This window comes from Sceloporus occidentalis, unplaced genomic scaffold (genome assembly GCF_023333645.1).
Source record: "Sceloporus occidentalis isolate IW3139 unplaced genomic scaffold, rSceOcc1.0.p SCAF_166, whole genome shotgun sequence".
NCBI lineage: Eukaryota > Metazoa > Chordata > Lepidosauria > Squamata > Phrynosomatidae > Sceloporus > Sceloporus occidentalis.
In genome coordinates this window covers 1,151,372-1,170,374 of record NW_028317146.1, presented here as the reverse complement: position 1 = coordinate 1,170,374, position 19,003 = coordinate 1,151,372, and the positions used below count along the sequence as shown (strand labels likewise).

Genomic DNA, 19,003 nt, shown 5'->3' with positions numbered 1-19,003 from the left:
TGCCAAGGGAAAGGATTACGAACCATTCATCTGGCTTTAACATTCTGTTAGACGTTAGGGGTTGTTTTTTTTTTAGGGGTTTTTTTTTTTTTTACAGACATTTTTCTGGCAATCTTCAGCGTTCTCTTTAATTGTTTTACTATGATGTCTGGACATTTATCTTTATAGTAAAAAAACAAAAAAATGCCACTATTAGCTTATAGTATACACATTTGGAGCTATTTAAACATTGGATTAATTTTTTGAATATTATACAAGGGTTATTTATATAATGTGTATTTTTAATCATAACTGACAAAACTACAAAAGCGTAGTTTTTCATTTTTCTTTTGTGATATTTAACCATTTTTGCTTAAAGGAGAGTTTGTACAGCAATACGAAGCAGGCTTCTCCAGCAGTAAAATGGGCTGTGACTGATAAGAATAAATATACAATACAAGACTTACGAAACGACTCTTCTTTATCTGTGACTAACTGTTCAAAATGGTATTGTTCCAAGCTTCAACTTCATATGGAACATTGCAGTGTAAATGAATCTATTGCCTAAATGTAGGAAAAAAAATTGTACTTGCACACTTATTTTTCAAATCATTTTTTTTGGAAAAATTGAACGTTGTCTTAAATTTTTACGTTTTTTTTTCCTTTTTTCTCGAGCATATTTTTCTCGTGCACACGTTGATTTTTCTTATTGTTAAATGCGTTGAAACTTTAAGAATAGTGTTCTCTGTTGAGAATATTTTAATTAAATAATTAAAAAAAAAAAAATCTTCAGCGTAATGTCCTTATTTAATGTGCTTCTTAACTTGTAATGTAATCAACCTCATCCAAAATTGCCGGCAGTACATGTTCAAACTATATTCTTGCTTTTCATAAGAATGTCTTTATTCAGTTTCTGAAAAACTACCAGAAGTGTCAAGGTGCGTCTTTTTATCCATTTTTAATTTCTTTTGTTTGTCCAAAAACTAAATAATTCTAAACACATTTAACTGGTCAATATTTTGAGATTGATGAGAAAAAAAAAATTGGAACAATAAATAAATATGCAATGTGCATAATCTTAAAAAGAGAAACTATACATCGTACATTTACAGAAACATACAGCTCATGGAAAATTAAATCCACTAAATTTTTAGTTTTGACAATTTACAGTCAAAGTATTTATATTAAAAATACTACAAATCAAATATATATTTCACATTAACATATTAGAATGGATTGAGGAGAGGTCGTGTCTGTCAGCAGGGCGGCTCGAGCTTCCTTGAGAGCGCTGTGAGAATCTGGCTGAATTTTTGGTACCGTTCGCTCTGATTGACTTGTGCTCCTTTGCTGCCCCACAAGAGTCTCATCTGAAATTCTGTTTTGAAGACTTCACTCATCTCGATGTCTGGTTTAAATCCTAGTGTGACAGTTGGACAAAACGTGAAAATATTTCACTTTTAATCAGCTTTTTGTGTCATTTTACAAATTGTCTCAGGCGAAAATAGATTTATGTGCAGGAATCGCATGCATGAAAAAGATAACCACTTCTTGTATTGAAATTATTTTGAAATGCAATATATTTTAGAGCATTTATAAGTCTATTCATAAATGTGTCTCTACAATTTGAGATCCTAAATATAAATAATTGAAATGGCACTTTAATTTGTTAATCCATATTTTATATTTTTACTGTTAATAGTTTTGATTTTGAAACTTTTACATATATATGTGTAAATGTTACAATATGTTTTCATATAACATATGCTATACAAATAAGGCCTTTATTAATTATGTGCTTATTTAATAATGGCACCAGTATCCTCTAGGGCTTCCTCAAAACAAATATGTAGTTCAATACATTTCCAAGAGTAGGAACATTAAGTAGGAACTGTCGCGGATTTCCCATAACCACCTAAACTTCTTGAGTATTAATAGCTTTATGTTTGCAGTAAGTATGATTGTTATAAATTTACTTTATAGGATGTAGCAATCGGCAACAAATAGGAATTTTATAGTGCAGCCATAACTTAGCAGGGTGGAATAATCATCCAAATCTTGAGGTAAGAAAAGGTAAGGTGGCTGCTCCCAATGTTTGCACGTGATGTAGGTTTTCGCTATGTATATATTGCTTATTTTGCTCATTTAAATTATGAAACTGTGAAGTGTTGACTTTATTTTTTATTTTTTTATGGAAGAAAAGTGATTCTGGCACCAGGAGCACTCAATGGAAGTTCCATGCCATTGGCCCAGTTGTGATAATACCACGGTTCAACCTTTGCAGCACAACCGCTTTTTCAGAATAACCTCTAATTCTCTTTTCTTACCTTCCAATAGCCTCTCTGCATTACTTTGATACAAAGCTGCATTTTCAGCCACAAAACGAGCCGTTTCCAGATGGCTAAACGTTATTTCACAGCCTCGATCGTTGTTTTCCCAGTAGTCCATTCCTTCAAAAATAACGGACTGGCGCTCCAGCAATATGATCAAGGGCATAACCAGTGGGACAGTAAGGTTTTCTTGCATCGAAAACATAGCATCTACAATAAGATACAAGTTATGTTGCATTAGATCTCCATCCAAAGTTTTGTTTTAGAATTGGTTAAAGGTGTGGAAAGTGACTGATATTCAAATAATAAATCTGAAAATGTATACTTCCGAAAACCTATCTCTAGCAATATTGAGGGTATCGGACCTTTGCACTCTTAGAACACAAACCTGCTTGTCTCGTGAAGGAAATATAATGTTACGGTAAAGCTCGGCTAAAGTAATAAGGAACCCACTGCAGTAGCAATCTGAAAGAACCCTTTCTGAAAATATTGATCTAGTTGGGCTGTAACAGATCACTAAATAAAACAATACACTCATAAAATAAATCTGTAAATGTCATATGCAAACATTACAAATTATTATAAAGTCCTATGTAAAAATGGTGTGGTTTTAAGATGTCTCTTAAATCAAGAATTGAACCTTGGGTGGGGGGCAAATTGAAGTGGATTCCAGCAAACTCCCTCAAAACGTCTTAACCCTATGAGTTCTATTCCGATTGTAAAAACTAGGTTGACTTACACACGTGGGTACCCGTATCTCGATCGTCCTGTTAATAAATGTTACTGGACAAAGCAACTTACTTCCTCCTTCGTGTAAAGTTTTGCTAAAGGGTTTCAGCTGCTTCTCATAAATGATAGCGGTCTGCGTGTACTGGTGCCGTAGGATTGTCCACGTGTGTTCCAGTCTTGTAATCTAGAGAGGGGACAAAAGTGTTTTCATAAGTAGCCGTTTCAAAAGATTTTAATACCTTGGTTCGTTTAATGTATTTTTGTACCTGAGGCATATCCAGTGCTTTCATTATAGCAGTAAAGGCATAGAAGTCCCCCAAGTACTTCAGTTCCACGGCGAGTTGAATGATCTTGTTTAGCGTTGCAACTCTCTCCTCCAAACTTCCCGTGCACCCCAAAACATCCACGGCAATGCCAATCGCCATTGTGGTGTGCCTGCGATATATTAACAAGAATCCACAGCTCGTTCAATGGAAATTGTGACTGATTGTGTTTATACACGCACCATACATGCTAATGGCATGAAGTAAATGGCTGTTTAAATATAGATTCATTGGCTGCCTTCTCTCAAAGCTACCTTGATTGGGTTTGACGTGTCATCGGACATTAGTCTTCCGGGTAACTTATTGGTATTCATACACCCGCCATGCGATGGTCTAATATGAAATATTATTAAGACGCTGCAGAGAGCCCGGTATCTGCTATCGGATGATGGCGCGGGGATAGTAGTTCATTTTTATGCTAAAATTACTTTTCAAGAACACATGAGCTAACTAGTCGGCTAGCGGTATGTGCCAGATATCGTCCATCGTTTTTTTGGGAGGTTTTTTTTTCCCCGTCTAATGTTACCTAGAACTTTGTTTGACTCTATGTATTCCGTTCCTGTTTTAACGACAATGAATCATGACGCTATATAGCCAAACAACTGATAAAGGTCGTATAAACCTGTTGTGTTATCAGAATGAAATGGTTTTTCATCTACGTTTCTAAGCTACTTAATCTTTGCGGAGACTGACGTGAAAAATAACTCGTTACATATTGAATAGATGTTTACCTTTCAATTAAGTCGAGGCGCAGTTGATGTCCATATGGCAGAGTTATGAGTTCCAGGCCTGAGTTCACTCCCATGATCCTCCTCATCTCTGGCGTGACGTCCAGTATCCTAGCAACCTGTAAGGAGCACACGTTCATACATATGTGTCCAGGAAGCGCTTTGCTGACATATGATAGGATATTTTTTTTACAATTCTATACAACTGAATTTAGAATACATGATAATCAAAAATCACAGAATGAGAGTGATTTCACACAATATATTGTAATTTTGTTTTTGGAAAGGGTATGAAACCTACCAACTTCTATGTCAATGTAACCTACCTCGCTTTAGGTTGGCTCCTGCTATACCCTAAAGAAACATTATAATGCTTCACGCAACCTATACTGACAAGTGCTCTACAATTCTAATTAAATGGGGTGTGATGTCATTCATCTGATAAAGTTAAAAGGTAAACCCGTGAGACGCGCTAACATATGCTTAAGAACACACTGCGGGACATTGGGATATTTCTGTTATGGCGATGTGTTGGGGGGCTTAGAACTCACTGAAGTGAAAATACTCCTCTAAATTAAGAACTGAGGACTTTTACACAGAAAATATCCCAATTTATACCAAACATGATAAGAATTCCACAATTGCAACAAGTGCAGTAATTTATATATATATATATACTACCTGAACATCAAAGGTATTTAAAAAGATAAAACAATCTTATTTATCTCCACATGCAAATCAAGGCCACATTGAGACTAATACACACAACTTATCTGCTGTCATGACTACTAGTGACATCATATGTTTAGCACCACCTGGTCTGACACAGGTGCACATTCTAAGTCCCGGTGGCTGTTTTAGTCATTGGGGGGATTATCAAACATTAGAGATTCCCTTAATCTATCCAATGGGAATCTGTTATTTTATTGCATAATGCATGGTTATTCCTCCCCTTGGTGGAATCTCATTGGTTCTCGCAGCCACATAAAGGAGGGGAAGTTAGCGCAACAGGTAGTGATTTATTTTTTTTGAAAGGTCAATAAGACCAATACAATAGTCATTAATATTTTTAAATCAGAAACCTATATTTCTGTCTGCAAACAGGTGAAAGTCCATATAGGCAGTTAAGATAAAACCATTAATGCTAAACTTTTGGTCAAATTAAATGCATTTGTTTTTAGTGCTCTTGCCCAGAGTGGCCACTAGAGGGCACAATCCTTACACGCAGTGAATTCACCTTTTAGGAAGCTGCTTCAACTAATTAACTCTATCCTTATACTATCCCACCCATTTATTTTATTTAAGCACTGTGTCCAATTATGACATCATCAATCCCTGTTCTCATGTAGGCTACATAATTATTGATGTCACATATTGCACTGGTCAAACTTGTCTCTCAAGTCAGTCTCTGGTTTTGTGATTTATTTAAAACAGAATATACACTGATATATTAAGTCACTGAGATGCTTGCTAAAGACAAAGCCACACACTGCTCGAATATCTTCTTCACAAATCACTCCTAGGCATTTTCAATAACACTAAAAATAGGGTGACACCAGCAACCATCAATTTAGAAGAAGTTAGAATCAAAGGAAGAAATTAACATCCATGTTACAAGACATATATATAGAGAGTATGCAGGGAATGGGTTCAGACTTGTAATCTTATTGGTGAAGATCCGTTATGAAATCTTACCTCGAATTCAACCAAGAGAACTGATAAACATACTACTGCATGTAGCATTTGCAAACCCAGTTGAATATAACTTCTACTTATTACAATTTCTTTATCTTATTTCTTTTGCTTCAATTGAAAATAATGTAAAAATGCTGCAGGTTACCTTGCAGTCCATTCTGAGGATATGCTTTGCAATAGTCCGTGGGTCATTGTTGGTAAAGAGTTCCTTAGCCCGTCTCAGCAGGCCAGTTTCAAGGGGTTTATTCTCCGGAGTAAGAAGAATCGATTCAAAGTCAACTGGGTTAAATGATGAAGTTGTTTCGTATGCTGGCCTAACAAATTCCGCTTCCTCTATTTTCTCTCCGAGGTCTGATGCGGAGTATTGGGATATACTGTCCTCCAGTATGGGGAAACTGTTCTCTGAGTTACTAAATGACAATGTTTCTTCATCTGTTCTCTGACCTTGAACTAAACTGTTCCTTGAGGAGGACACATTTACCCACCCACAATCCTCAATAGGGTTAGGATGCAATTCACAATAGTTTGCTTCGGAGCTTTGCCATACAGTTGGAGACTGTGGATGCTTCATGTAAGGTGCCTTGCTGGGTTTCGGAGGAGGTCTTGGGCACAGTTGGCTATCTGACCCTCGTAACGCTTCAGCCAAGTGGGCTTCATTGCTAAATCTCCTGACTTCTGTTGGGCTTAAAGCAGGTTCACTCCCTGTCCTAAAGACGTGTGGCTTAGGAGATAACCTTCCATCCACTCCTGGTGTTACGTAGTGAGTCCGAGTCCCTGTAAAAATGATACTTATGAAGTGAATAATAATGGACGTGTTTTCTGTTGTTGATGAGATATTAAAAATGCTGGCAAATAAACTCATTTTAAATTGCATGTAAAACAGGTCAATATATCAATTACCCCAAATTCCAGGAGCTAGGTGAGATTTTCCCAACCTTGATTTTCACAAACTCTTCTTTACCAATTAAATCCCAGAGTGCATTCATTTAGATACCCTTCAAAAACAGCCGAATAAACTGATATATAAGACAAAGAAAAACTATCGTAGCCTCATTGACCACAACCTACACCTACTGCACAGCTCATCACAGTCATCATCATCATCATCTCAGATTGTAGACCTTAGGACAAATTTCAATTGACCCAGGAGATCCCCGCAAAAATCTTGCAACAAGAGCAGAAGCTGGTAATTAGCTATTAATACAGTAGTTCTTCCATTATAACAAACCTCCCTCGAAGGGCAGTTAGAAACCCATCACACCATGTACATCAGCTGATTGTAACCAAGTCATAAACTGGAGCTGAGAAACTCTACCTGAAGACCATAGATGGCCAACGTTGACCTTTTGGCTTGTCCTCTCATTGCGTTCTCTAAAGCAAATATTTTTATCCAACAAACCTAGTGAGTAACAGCAGTTCCCCCCAGCCTGGAAACATACCTATCGGGAGGTAACTCTCTGACTGGTGAGCCTTCAGCGGCCGCCTCTTCTCATGCATATCATCCAGACAAGCTGGTTGACTGCCACTTTTCTCTTTGTTTCTGTGGAGAACACAAACATGTACTTTATGTAGTTTATATATTGCAGGACTGAAGTGGACCGAAACAGAACAATCTGACAAAACTCCAAAATAAAAAAGTAAAATATTTTACATTATAGAGGTTTGAAAACTACTGTATAAAATGCTCTCACGCACCTGAGCAGATTTCCTCGGACCGGGTTGAGCTCTTGTGATAGTCCATGTCCTATATTTAAACTCAGTCTTTTTGGGGTTTCCGACTTTCCTTCCAAAGCACCCATTTCCAGCCGCCTGATGGGAGAGGTCCCATACTTCTCCTCTATGCACCTCAGAGGAACCGTCCTGTTAATTGGCTGAAAGATGATGGCTCCGCTTTGCTGTGACACCGGTTTGCGGTTCCCCACGTAATATCTAACCAAAGCAGGAACGTTGTCAAAACTTTCATGTTCAAACTGGTACTGAATCCGGCTGTAAGCCTCGTTGAGTCTGATGACTACTTTATTTATTTTGAAATGCTGGGAGAGATTTTTCCACTGACAAGTAAGCACAAAATTTCCAGGACTTGACAAAGAATCCCTTATCAGGAAATCTCCATCTCTCTTCACCAGGCTTTCCGACACCTGAACACGAGGAAACAAGGATTTCTTAGTTTCAGTAATCATAATTATATATATTACAAAATATATTTTTTAGCTTGATTTCATAAAGATTATTGCAGAAAGCCACTTGGATGACGCGTCCTCACTTTGTGTACAATCAGTGGGATTTCACTTTGTGTATATTTTCACCCAGGTTTATAAAGCATGTAAGCTTCTCTTCCATAGAGGGGAAAAGTAAAAGATGTTTGATTTCACGGAACTCTGCGATGTTCATTAACTTTACAGTCCTGTCTTAAAACGAACTGTCATGAATGTCTTATCTGAGAAAGGTCTGTTGTATATTATTATAGGGGATTGTGACTTTGCAGGCAATATTTACCACCGAAACATCCTGCATAGTTTCACGCTACATAAAACTACAATATCGCTTGTATCACTAACTTCTCACCAGCGAAAGGTTAATGGGCACGGCAGAGGACTGTATAACCTGTAACCTGAGCTGTTGCGCCCTTTAGCCTCTCCCCGTTAAAGCGACCCGTCGAACACAGCGGGATGGGGGTGACAGGCTGCGAGGGTAGCAATAATTATCAAATCGATTGAGCAGATTGTAAATATAGTGTAACCCAAAAAAGAACAGAGGAGGATCCGAATACCCTCTCCTTCCATGTCATCGCACATTACAGCCCTCTGGCACTCAAACAATCCAATCCATTCACTGCGACATTCATTTCAATCTTTTAATATTCCCCAAGTTTTATTTTCAGCGTGAATGCGATTTATTAATAAGGAGGCAGCTGCCCTCATCATACAAGCTGAGGGTTTGGAGCCGTGAACTTGCAGGCTCTCAGTATAAATACAGTAAATGACGTCAGGGCTATTTAAATCATGTAAACGGACACTCGATATTTTCTCCAAGGCAAGGTCCTTGGCAACTGCGCCAATACATAAAAGTCTTTATTTTTTTTAAGGCAGATCAGTGTTTTCCTCCCCAAATACAAAATTTTAAGGGCAATTAAGGATTTTGTTTTCCTTTAACCTCCAACAAACAGTAACCTGTGACTTTAGGTAAAATATAAGACAGCACTGCATTTAGAGAGAGAGAGAGAGAGTGAGTGAGTGAGTGAGTGAGTGTGTGTGACTTTCTTTTTTGTCCTTCAGAATGCCTAAACTGCTCTTTTATTTATGTAAATGTCAATTCTTTGAAAGGATTGCTCTTGAGGCTCATTGATGTTTATTATAAAAGCGATAAAACTGAACTCAAACACAACATGTAAATGAAACATTAAAGCACGTGTGATATTTCATTAACCTGTGCAAGGATACCTAAAACTGAAACATGAGAGAACCAATTGGCCCATCTAGTCTGTGTGTTTTCCCTGATGTAAAGACCTTAATCAGTCCTTGGTCTCGTCTCAGGATAGCTTTATGCCTATCCCATGCAGGTTTTAATTACCCTAATGTGTTAACCTCTACCACATCTGCTGGGAGAATGTTCCACTTATCTACAACCTTCTCATTAAAGTGAAAGTTGCCAGCTGAAGATTTTTAGTACCCGTGGCGCGCTGGCTGTGTGAACTGATGTAGAAATGGGTGTAATAGAACTTAAAGGGACATGAGCTGGTCTGATGATAACATTTAGGTATGAGCTACATGCATATAATAATCCAAAACCCCCGGGTACTCGAAGGATTAGTGAAAGGCGGTTTACACTACAGAGTGTAATCATATCTCATTTGATATATGTACGTATTATCTCATGTGAGAACACTCTGTCTTCTATTATCTTAAAGGGTGTTGCTTTCACTGTGGCTAAATATATCCACTCCTAGAAACCTCAGCCATATTGAATTACACAGAAGTGAGAGAGAGTTCCTGAAAAGAATTGAAACGGCCCTGTCTGTTAACTTGTTGTGTGCTGATCCACAAAAAGAAACTTGATGGTCCCTTTAATTCCCAGCGGAGTTTGATACCAGCACAGTGGGTTTGATGTATGGGTTATCACATAAACCAAGTAGTAAAGGCATGTTAATTGTATTTCCACCTGTCGGCGACAGAGCACTTATCCCATTTGGTAAACAGACAAATAAATGCGGTTCCGAGCCATAAAGCCCTTTCTTACGCACCCCCTGGTATTCTGCTCTCTGTGCTCCATTCACTTTTTCCAGCTTCTTATTGCGTTCTCGTTGGTAAAGGTGTGTTGGGCAAACATTGTATAAGCCAGGTGACTTCACTGACGAGTAACCTAATACACCTGCTTCCCACGACCTGCTCCACAATGTGCAGAGCACTGAGTGACATTTTAGGAAGTGAAACTCCCTTCTGTAGCTATTCACTATCAGTCCCATCACTCCTAGCAGGGGATCATGAGAATTGCAGTTTGCCAACCCATTCTAAAAATATAACCCTTAACATGGTCTAGAGGTCAAACTATACGGTTGTGTACACTCTGTGTCAACATAATATTTCACTGGCCGCTAATTAAGGGAATTATTAACCTTTTGCCCATTACATGTGATTAGCATATTAACCCAGTGTCTGCCTCTCATCACAGCCAGATTTTTCTCTGTAGGCTCATACGATATAAAGAGTCATACCTGGCGTGGAATCCGGCCGTGGTACCAAGCATGGCTGCGTAGGTCATCGCTGCTCAACTTTAGCTCTTCTTCTAACTCTTTCTTAAGTTTGTCCGGCGTTCCTCCATCCATAATATAACGATCTTTGGAGAACTGCGGGATTAAGAGAGAGAGCGAGAGCGCTCGGTGAGACGGTGACTGCTGGGATAACACCTGTCGCCCTCCGCAGTAGGTAACCTGCTAACAGGAACTTTCATTTTGTCCTTTGTCACCGGTAACTCTGCTATGGGAGTTGCCTTCCATAATCCCGCCTGCCTCTTTGATCAAAAGCCGACATGCAGAATCGAATGCAGCACCTGGAGTCACACGCAGCTCTACAATCACCCAACTGCCCTTTGTACTGAGTTTATGAGTCAATACCTTCAGCCCGAGGTTAACAGTTTCCTTACTGCGGAGCCACGATCCAGGCACATAACCAGTGCCCACATAATAACTATAATCACGCGCTCTTACTGATAACCATTTTTATTGATTTCCAAGCAGATATGGTTTGTAAGAATAAATAATTAGACCTTCTTCCCCATTAAACCTGTTTACAATGTGTTCCACAGGAGGAAGGGAGTGTGAACATATAATCTTTACAAAGGTTTTTATTACCATACTGTGTATAGGTGTGTCAACGGCTGGGTGACTTTTAATGAAATAAGTAGTTTTCATCAGATAAATCATACTCAACGTCTTGGCCGCATCTGGACAAGCTGTGGAAACCCCTATTAATGTTTGATATGACCTGAATAAGGCAGCTTCTCTGCTAGCGGGACCCTGGCAGTGGGACATATTCTTCTGAATATGCCTTGTATATAAGAGGGGTCCAGACGGGGGCTTAGTTGGATTATGTAGCCCCCACAGTAGTAATGTAGCAGCCGGCACTGTGCACTGAATACAGGCATCCGTGCATGGTGAGCAAGAAACCGGGAGTGTTGGGAGGTATGGTGTTAGCATATGTGTATGAGTTAGTATTTGTTGCGGGGTTTTTGGGGCCACTTTGCTTGGGCCAGGGGGTGCACAGTGATAAGAAATAAGTGTGTCTGTGGGTGAGCGGACCTTCTGGAGGAGGCCTTTTACTCAATGATAAAAGGTATTGGTCTTGACTTCTTTAGAAGAAAGGTGCTTATCTCAAAACAGGTGGATTAATAGCTAGTATGCGGTTATAAAACGGTGCCAAAGCAAACTAATACATTTCAGTAACTATTATACTGCCTCAAATAAAGCACCAAGCACATCAAATATCTCGTAAATTGTTAATATACACAATATCTCTGATTGTTCCTTATTAAAGTCTATGTTCCCTTTAATAAAGACGTTATTTCAGCTCGGTAAAGCACTCGGTCATGTTCTCTCAGCAGGCTTATTGGACAGCTGGAGCCTATAGGCTTCCCAAAATGCTGAGTACGCTATACAGATGTGAGAGCATTCCACGCCGGCCTTTTGTCAAACCACGCACAAAGTGGCAAACTGTGAGCTCAGCTGCCACTGACATGCGGGCCAAAGAATGACTAGCTGGGTGGGCCCATAAAAGAAATATGTGCTGGCCACTTACACAAATAATTGGAAACGCTCTCTAAGGTTTGTTATGCTCAATCATATATTTTAAAACAAAATACCAATTAAGCCTTCAAGATAGATGCAGGTTAATTATACATATTGCTTCACTTTTACACACTGACCCACAGTTCTGTGACTACCAGAAAGTCAAAAGAGGATTCTTTATTAAAATTTCATTCTGTAAATTAGCTATTTGAATTTTTCTCCTTTTGCTCGTTTAGATTTATCATCATCACCTATACATCAAAAACAAAGAGGTGCCAAAAGGAGGACAAGGCAAGACTAATAGTGGTTTACATATACCAGTAATATGTTTTAGGGTTGTTTTAGTGTCTAAGAAACAAATCCTATTTATGCTGATATAATATTTACACGTAGAAGGCATCCATTGTGATTTTATTGTTCCCATTGCCATGAGGTTGTGTGTCCACGAGGCCCCCATACCAGCTGCCTAATAAATCTGCCCCATCGGCTACCCAGTGTTCTCCTTTAGAGAGTTGGAATCCAAAATTCTTGCATTCTCATAAAATACTATGGATACGACACACATAGCAAGACGTGACTGCCTGGAGGCTGACAACATCATTCATTATTTACCTGAGACCCACAACTGGAGCATTTTATCTGCAGGCAATATAGGGGTTTCTTTAAAATCCAATTATTAAGGTTTATCATCCAATTAAGCAGTATTGTGTTAAAACACTATTTTGGAACATTATCGTTGACATGTATAGCAGTTCAAACAAAAAAAGATATTTACTTCTTAACAGTAGTTAGCCTTTTAGGGGCCAAAGGAGTAAACATTTAGACGGAGTCTTAGGGTAGGCCACATTACCTCCTTGAGACATTCATACTTATTTAAATAAAACACCACGCAGTGATTAACATCAATAAAAACCGATAATTATTGTTCATTAATTTATAGAGCACCATCATAGTGCATCAAAGGACTTGGACTTAACACAAACAAAAGGTGAGGAGGGAATTGAAAAACGGATTCAAATGCCTATTTTTTTTTCCAACATATTTTTCCATCTAAAGCAAAGCGTTTTCTAAGTTTTTATTTATTTCTGTTTATTTTTGACAAGAGGCAAGGCAACCAAGATGTTCCTAAGGTCTAAACTGGTTCCCACACCCAACCAAAACAGTTACTGTACTATGGAGATGATGTTTGAAATATGTCATTGAATAAAAGAAACATATTTGTATATGGGGATCATATTCTAGAACGTGCTATGTGTGGGATGAGGGGTAGAATTAATGCATGAGAAGCCACCTGTGCACTAAAAGACTAAGAAACTTTACATTCTTGAGGATATGGGTGCCATAGAATATTTATTGCATACTGGTACAACTCCCTTCTTGGTATTATATATCAACTGATGCAATACTGCATGGATTTGGAAGATCCTGATCATTGTTCTGTAGAATTACCTTGTATCATGTTACCAAAGCTTCAGATACACTCTTGGCCATCGTTCTGCTGGAGTATTTTAGCAAGCTTTACAATTTCATATTGCCCTTTAATATTTTACTTTGAAGGCTGCTATATTTTATCGAATTCAGATTAACTTGCCAAGAACTTTAAAAGACATGCAACTGAAATAAAGAATTTCATGTTTGGCAGAGCAATAAAAACAGTAAGTAAATGGGAATGTCTTTTATAGTTTGCACAGTTGGAAAAGCCTACAAAATCCTGAGGTTTATCCAAGATCAATAGTGCTAAATCCTACCGAGTGATTTATTGCAACTTTACATTTCCTCGAAATACTTACTTTTTATGTTTCAACTATATTGAAGCTGCATTATCTGAAAAATGACAACAAATAGACAGTAACATCCTTTGTCACTCGAACCTGTATGTTACACCGCGACAAAATGGAAGCTTTAATCTATTGCACTTATAGAATCTAAAGATTTAACTATGGCTCAGCATTCATTGTATGTCAGGACTGGGAGGCAAGGTGTGTTATAGACTAGGATATCAACTTCAATTGGTTGGGTTAGGGAAAAAAAGAGTAACATTATCGACCGTAGGATGATATAATGAGTTATATATGTTACTAATTAAGACAGGTAATTGTTATGTGAGCTTTGAAAGTCAATTTAAGATGCAGGTTACCTATTGATTCATTGATATATATTTACACCCAAGCAGGGGTACTTAAATATTCAATGAGTGTATTAAGGGTATGGAATACGTTTGTTATCTAAAAGAATTCCCAGACATACCCAGCCGCTACTGCTGCAATAGAAAATGAGATTTTGGTTCTCCTACCGTTTGCACTAAAAAGGGATCAGATGCTCTCAGAAAACGTGTGCCATCCCTAATGTAATCTCTTTCTCCCCAAAGCTCATCTGATCACTGTTTTGCCTTCGAGAGGTCTCATGCTTCCTGTCGGAATGTAAACCGATGCCCTGCGGAGACTATAGCGGGACTACACATTAGTCTACAGCAGCCATCCCTTGAGGCCACATGTCATTACCAGAACATGGATGGATTGCATCAAGCAGCATATAATGTCATTACTAAGATTCTTTCTATAATATAGGTTGAGTCACCGGGCGCTCGTCACCAGGAGATAATATTGCTATCACTCTAAATCCCATAAGAAAGAAAATTGGATATCTTCTTAATCCCATAACAAGAGGCTTATCTTTTGGATTTGGTAACCAAAGCTAACGCCATTATTTCTTTGCAAAGTTACCAAAATATTACTGTCTCAAAACGTCATTAATGAATATCCGTTTAATGTTATTTTACACTCACACACAGATTTAATCTCCCTGCAGTAAAAGGTTTGGAAGAGTGTCCTTCAAAAGCCGGAATAGACCCTTTTGTAATTTGTTTTTAATCCTGGTTATCCAGTCTAGGTAACAAGGAGCTGGATATGACATCATATCAATTCCAGGGCCGTGATGCAAGAAGAGAGAGGGATTCTCATGTAATGAACCCTTTTGTGCCACCACAAAGCCCTTACTTATAAGCCTACGTTACCAGGACCCCAACAGTCACCGCAGTACTGAGTGCTCCCAACGCTTCTCAGTGCCCGATATCTGCTTCAACAGACTAATGAATATATTGTTTTCTACCAGGAATGTGCAATTTGTTTTTTGGGGTTTTTTTTGTGCCATGACATGTTTAAAGATCTATCCCCAAATAACAAGGTAATCCCCTGCAAAGTACCCATATTATGTAGCTTCTGTAGCACCAGAATGATACAACTTTATATATTGTTTATTAGTGAATATTTTTAATGTATCTAAGATAATGCGCACAAAACCTTCTAGTTGTACAGAGACTGAATACATGCTACACTGTAGTTTGTAATAGACAGGAAACAAGAGACATTACAGATCCAATTAATCTCAATACGAATCGATGACACTTCTTTAAGTGGAACTGCCTCACGAATAATGGAAGGACCCATGGGATGTGTTTAAAAAAACCACATAAAACCATTGTCATTTATCAGGGTATCATTACATACACTGTTACTTAATAAGCAAAAAAAAAAATCCTCGGCACATGGAATCAACACGCCAAAAGTTATAAGACATTTATTATTATTTGGAGGGATTTAGCCAACACACTTCATACATACCATTCTCCTCTACGCTTTCTGTATATTTCCACATGGATCATATCCAGCTTTCCTACTGTTTCCAGTTTAAAAGACATTTTAAACACTTACCATTTTCCATACCTACTGTTCATGTATCAATTTTATTAATTTCCTTAACTCAGATGTATGAAAAAGTAACTTGTATGTGTCTCCATGATAATCACTTAACTATCTGTATATGTTAACTTATTCCTCCCTTATATATAAGTAGATGTATATTAAGTCCTAGAGCTCACTGTAAGGGCCATGTGCGTGTTTTCTCCTGCATCAGATCTCTGGCATAAGTCTCAGTGACTTCTCCCTAGTGTTAAAGAGTAGTCCAGACAGGCACCCTTAATCATCAAGAAAAATATCACCTTCAACTATGAAGCTAAGAAGAGGCCAAAACATAGCAGATGGCATTAGTCTTGTGATTTAGATACAGGCTTCTCTTAAGGCATACAAACATCTGAGATGTTCAGATATGGTGATGTGACAGGTTGAGTACGGCCAACAAATTCCAAGCTCTTTACTTTGTTGATGTAATCATATGCTGGTAATCAGGCTACAATAATGTGTAGATAACTATTTATGATCTGCATTCACTGTAACATATTGTGTATGCCACTGACCTTTGAGAAGTTAGGCATGGCAACTGACTACACAATGGGCTACACTAAAAAACTCAATGCAAACCTGCATCACATGAATCAGGATCAGCCATCACCTGAGCAGCCAGTAAGCACGTGGAAAGGGAAACTTTCCCATTACCGATGGGAAATCGGATGCTGAGAAAGTTGTCGGAATGTTAAGACTAGTCTGGAAGGTCAAGGAATCTCAGCTGTGTCTCTCCAACTAAAACAACATAATGTCTGATCAACACACACATCAACCACCACGTTGCATATCATGAACATTTATACAGTAGCTACTGTGAGACGTCTATTCTTAGAAAAACTATGATTGTGTATTTTGCAAAATTATAATACACAACATTGTAAGTTCTCTTACTTTTTCCATGTTATTTTTATAATCATCGGAGACGTTGGTAATGCATGACAAATGCTTCTGTTATTGCTGGAATTATTGTCGGTAAATATGCCTTCACACTGTACATTTAATTAAAGAATGTAACTTTCTGCTTACCCATGTTGCAGTAAGCAAAAGGTTTATTTGCCTGAAAGGGTTAAGTATCTATAACCAAACAAGAAATGCTTATTTGGGGTTAACTGTCTCAAACCGTTTGGAATTTTAACCCTGTTGGGGCTCAACATCTTTAACTCAAACAGATCTCATAGTGTTAAAGACATGATAAATTTAAGTATTATGGCCTCAATCCAACAGTGCATTCTTTCTAAGGCCAACAATACTGGGTGGCTTTTAATCTTCATTTTTTTCAGACATTGACCTCCAGAGTTTAGGAGCAAATGACATGGGAAACTACATCAATGCAAAATACAGACAGATAAAGAGAACAAATTAAATCCTGTTGGATTCATATGAAAGAATTCTCTAAAACTACTGTTAAATTATTGTGGTTTGTGAAATGAGGAGGGGATAGTTGAAAGCCACAGACAATATGTAAAGCAAACTTTAAAGAACAATCTACTCAATTTTCCATGGGAACGCTAAGCAATGCATTCATTGCGTGCAAGATAAACGTAGTACCTTCCCAGTGGCCCCCTATGGACAGGAAATCTTAAAAAATGTCCCTTGTCAGGAGAACCAAGTCAATGGGCATGCATCTTTGCTCATACAAGCACAGCAAGAACACATACAAACACTCTAATGAAACCCTCCGGTAAATGTCCACTCTAGATGTGCCACGAAAACATCAATTTATCAACGTCGAAGGGCACTGTTTTATTTACAATGAGTGTGTGACCGAAAATAAGTGAGTTAAAAACAAGTGAGTGATTGGGCTGCCTCAAGCTCTGTGTTTCTTCATAAAGTCAGCCTGGCCCTATTAGACACATAAATTATGAGATGTCCCTTGGCACTGAAAACCCTGATTCAAGGCCCAAAACAGGTAACTTAATGAATGTCAACCCCCTTATTAAGATGCCTGGGCCAAAGCTAATACCAATCAAAGCCTGGAGCTCAAAATCACTCAGGACCACCCTTAGGCAGGGAAAAGTCAGGCTTCCACCCCAGGAACCTTAGGAGAACCTCACGGTGCTGCTGCTTACTGCACACAAACTCGGTGTTACTCCAGTAAATACGAGTGCTGAGATATGATGTCACATCCCAGCTCTCCGCTTCTTAGACCAGCATCATGAGTGTGAAGGAGAACGGAAGCCGCGCTTGCCCTTTCTTAAGGCCAAGGGGACTTTGAAAATTCTTCTTGCCCTGGGTCCCACATATCCTGAGAGTAGGCGTGAAAGCAAAGCATTATAATCTACCAGGAGGAGGACCAAGCACTCCATGTGTCCTTCAAGACAAAATCCCACACTCACAATGACATCATCTGAAACTCACCTTGGCTGAACTCATCCATGGTTTAAGCAACAGCACAAAGGGTGAAGTTGCCATGTGATCTCTGCTGAATTTAGCCAATTTGACATACTTAAGAGACCGAAGGAGGACATGAACATCACTTGGGCAGCTGTTCTTACGACCTGATGAGAATCTTTTGTTGTACACTGCCATTTACCAACCTTATGAAAAATTTAAGTTTCCAAAACCATGTTCCAGGTGTCACACTGGGGCTAATATTCCTTTTACATGCATACATCCAAATATATAACAGCAGACAGGGATTAGTCATATATAATATAAATACATATGTGGCTGCCAATCAATTACATGCTATTACATATAGCTGTGGACGGTGATCAATCATATGCTATTATTACAAATCAGGAAATGTGGATATTTTATCTTGGAATGCGGTAGTGTATTTATAGTCCGTATCACAGATGATAATATTAGTTAGTTACCAGGACTTGGGCAGAACATGTAACTATATTGGTGAGACCTCTCAAGTTATTTTAAAAATAGCCCAATATCTGTCAAATAGTTAAACGTTGATACATGAGTCTCACGCAGGAAACATATTTGTCCCAGGAGTGCAGAACACAGTAATTTATTTATATATAACCCCAAGTAGCAGTTTTTAGTTAATGGACATCGGAATCTATGGCAAAATATGGCAGACCCGATCACTTTGCCGTCCTGAATGTATCTCCCTTCTTCTCTCCCCACCTTTACAAAGGCTTTCGAAACCAGCGGCGCTGCAGTTTTACTGTAACTAAGATAAATGACAAGTGCACCTACTTCACATAGAACAATCTTTAAATAGACCCACGGATATATTTACACA

The 19,003-nt window shown here is 38.4% G+C and overlaps 2 protein-coding genes across 3 annotated transcripts in view; both read right to left on the bottom strand.

Moving 5' to 3' along the window:
• Window positions 1-1,235: 1,235 nt before the first annotated feature.
• Window positions 1,236-3,460, bottom strand: LOC149279428 (breast cancer anti-estrogen resistance protein 3 homolog). The gene is made up of 4 exons (XM_089501205.1): window positions 3,302-3,460; window positions 3,108-3,219; window positions 2,304-2,516; window positions 1,236-1,396 (listed from the first exon to the last, which is right to left on the bottom strand). Exons 1-4 carry the CDS (start codon window positions 3,458-3,460, stop codon window positions 1,236-1,238), a joined length of 645 nt encoding a protein of 214 aa, XP_089357331.1.
• Window positions 3,461-4,085: 625 nt separating this feature from the next.
• Window positions 4,086-19,003, bottom strand: part of LOC149279427 (breast cancer anti-estrogen resistance protein 3 homolog) — a 40,254-nt gene continuing 25,336 nt past the window's right edge. The window contains exons 3-7 of one of the 2 annotated variants that reach the window (XM_089501179.1): window positions 10,493-10,624; window positions 7,477-7,919; window positions 7,221-7,321; window positions 5,927-6,555; window positions 4,086-4,205 (exon numbers count right to left, since the gene is read on the bottom strand). In XM_089501179.1, the coding sequence (XP_089357305.1) occupies window positions 4,086-4,205; window positions 5,927-6,555; window positions 7,221-7,321; window positions 7,477-7,919; window positions 10,493-10,624 (1,425 nt within the window). The remainder of the gene's footprint in view (window positions 4,206-5,926; window positions 6,556-7,220; window positions 7,322-7,476; window positions 7,920-10,492; window positions 10,625-19,003) is intronic. The other variant, XM_089501180.1, reaches the window with a different exon arrangement.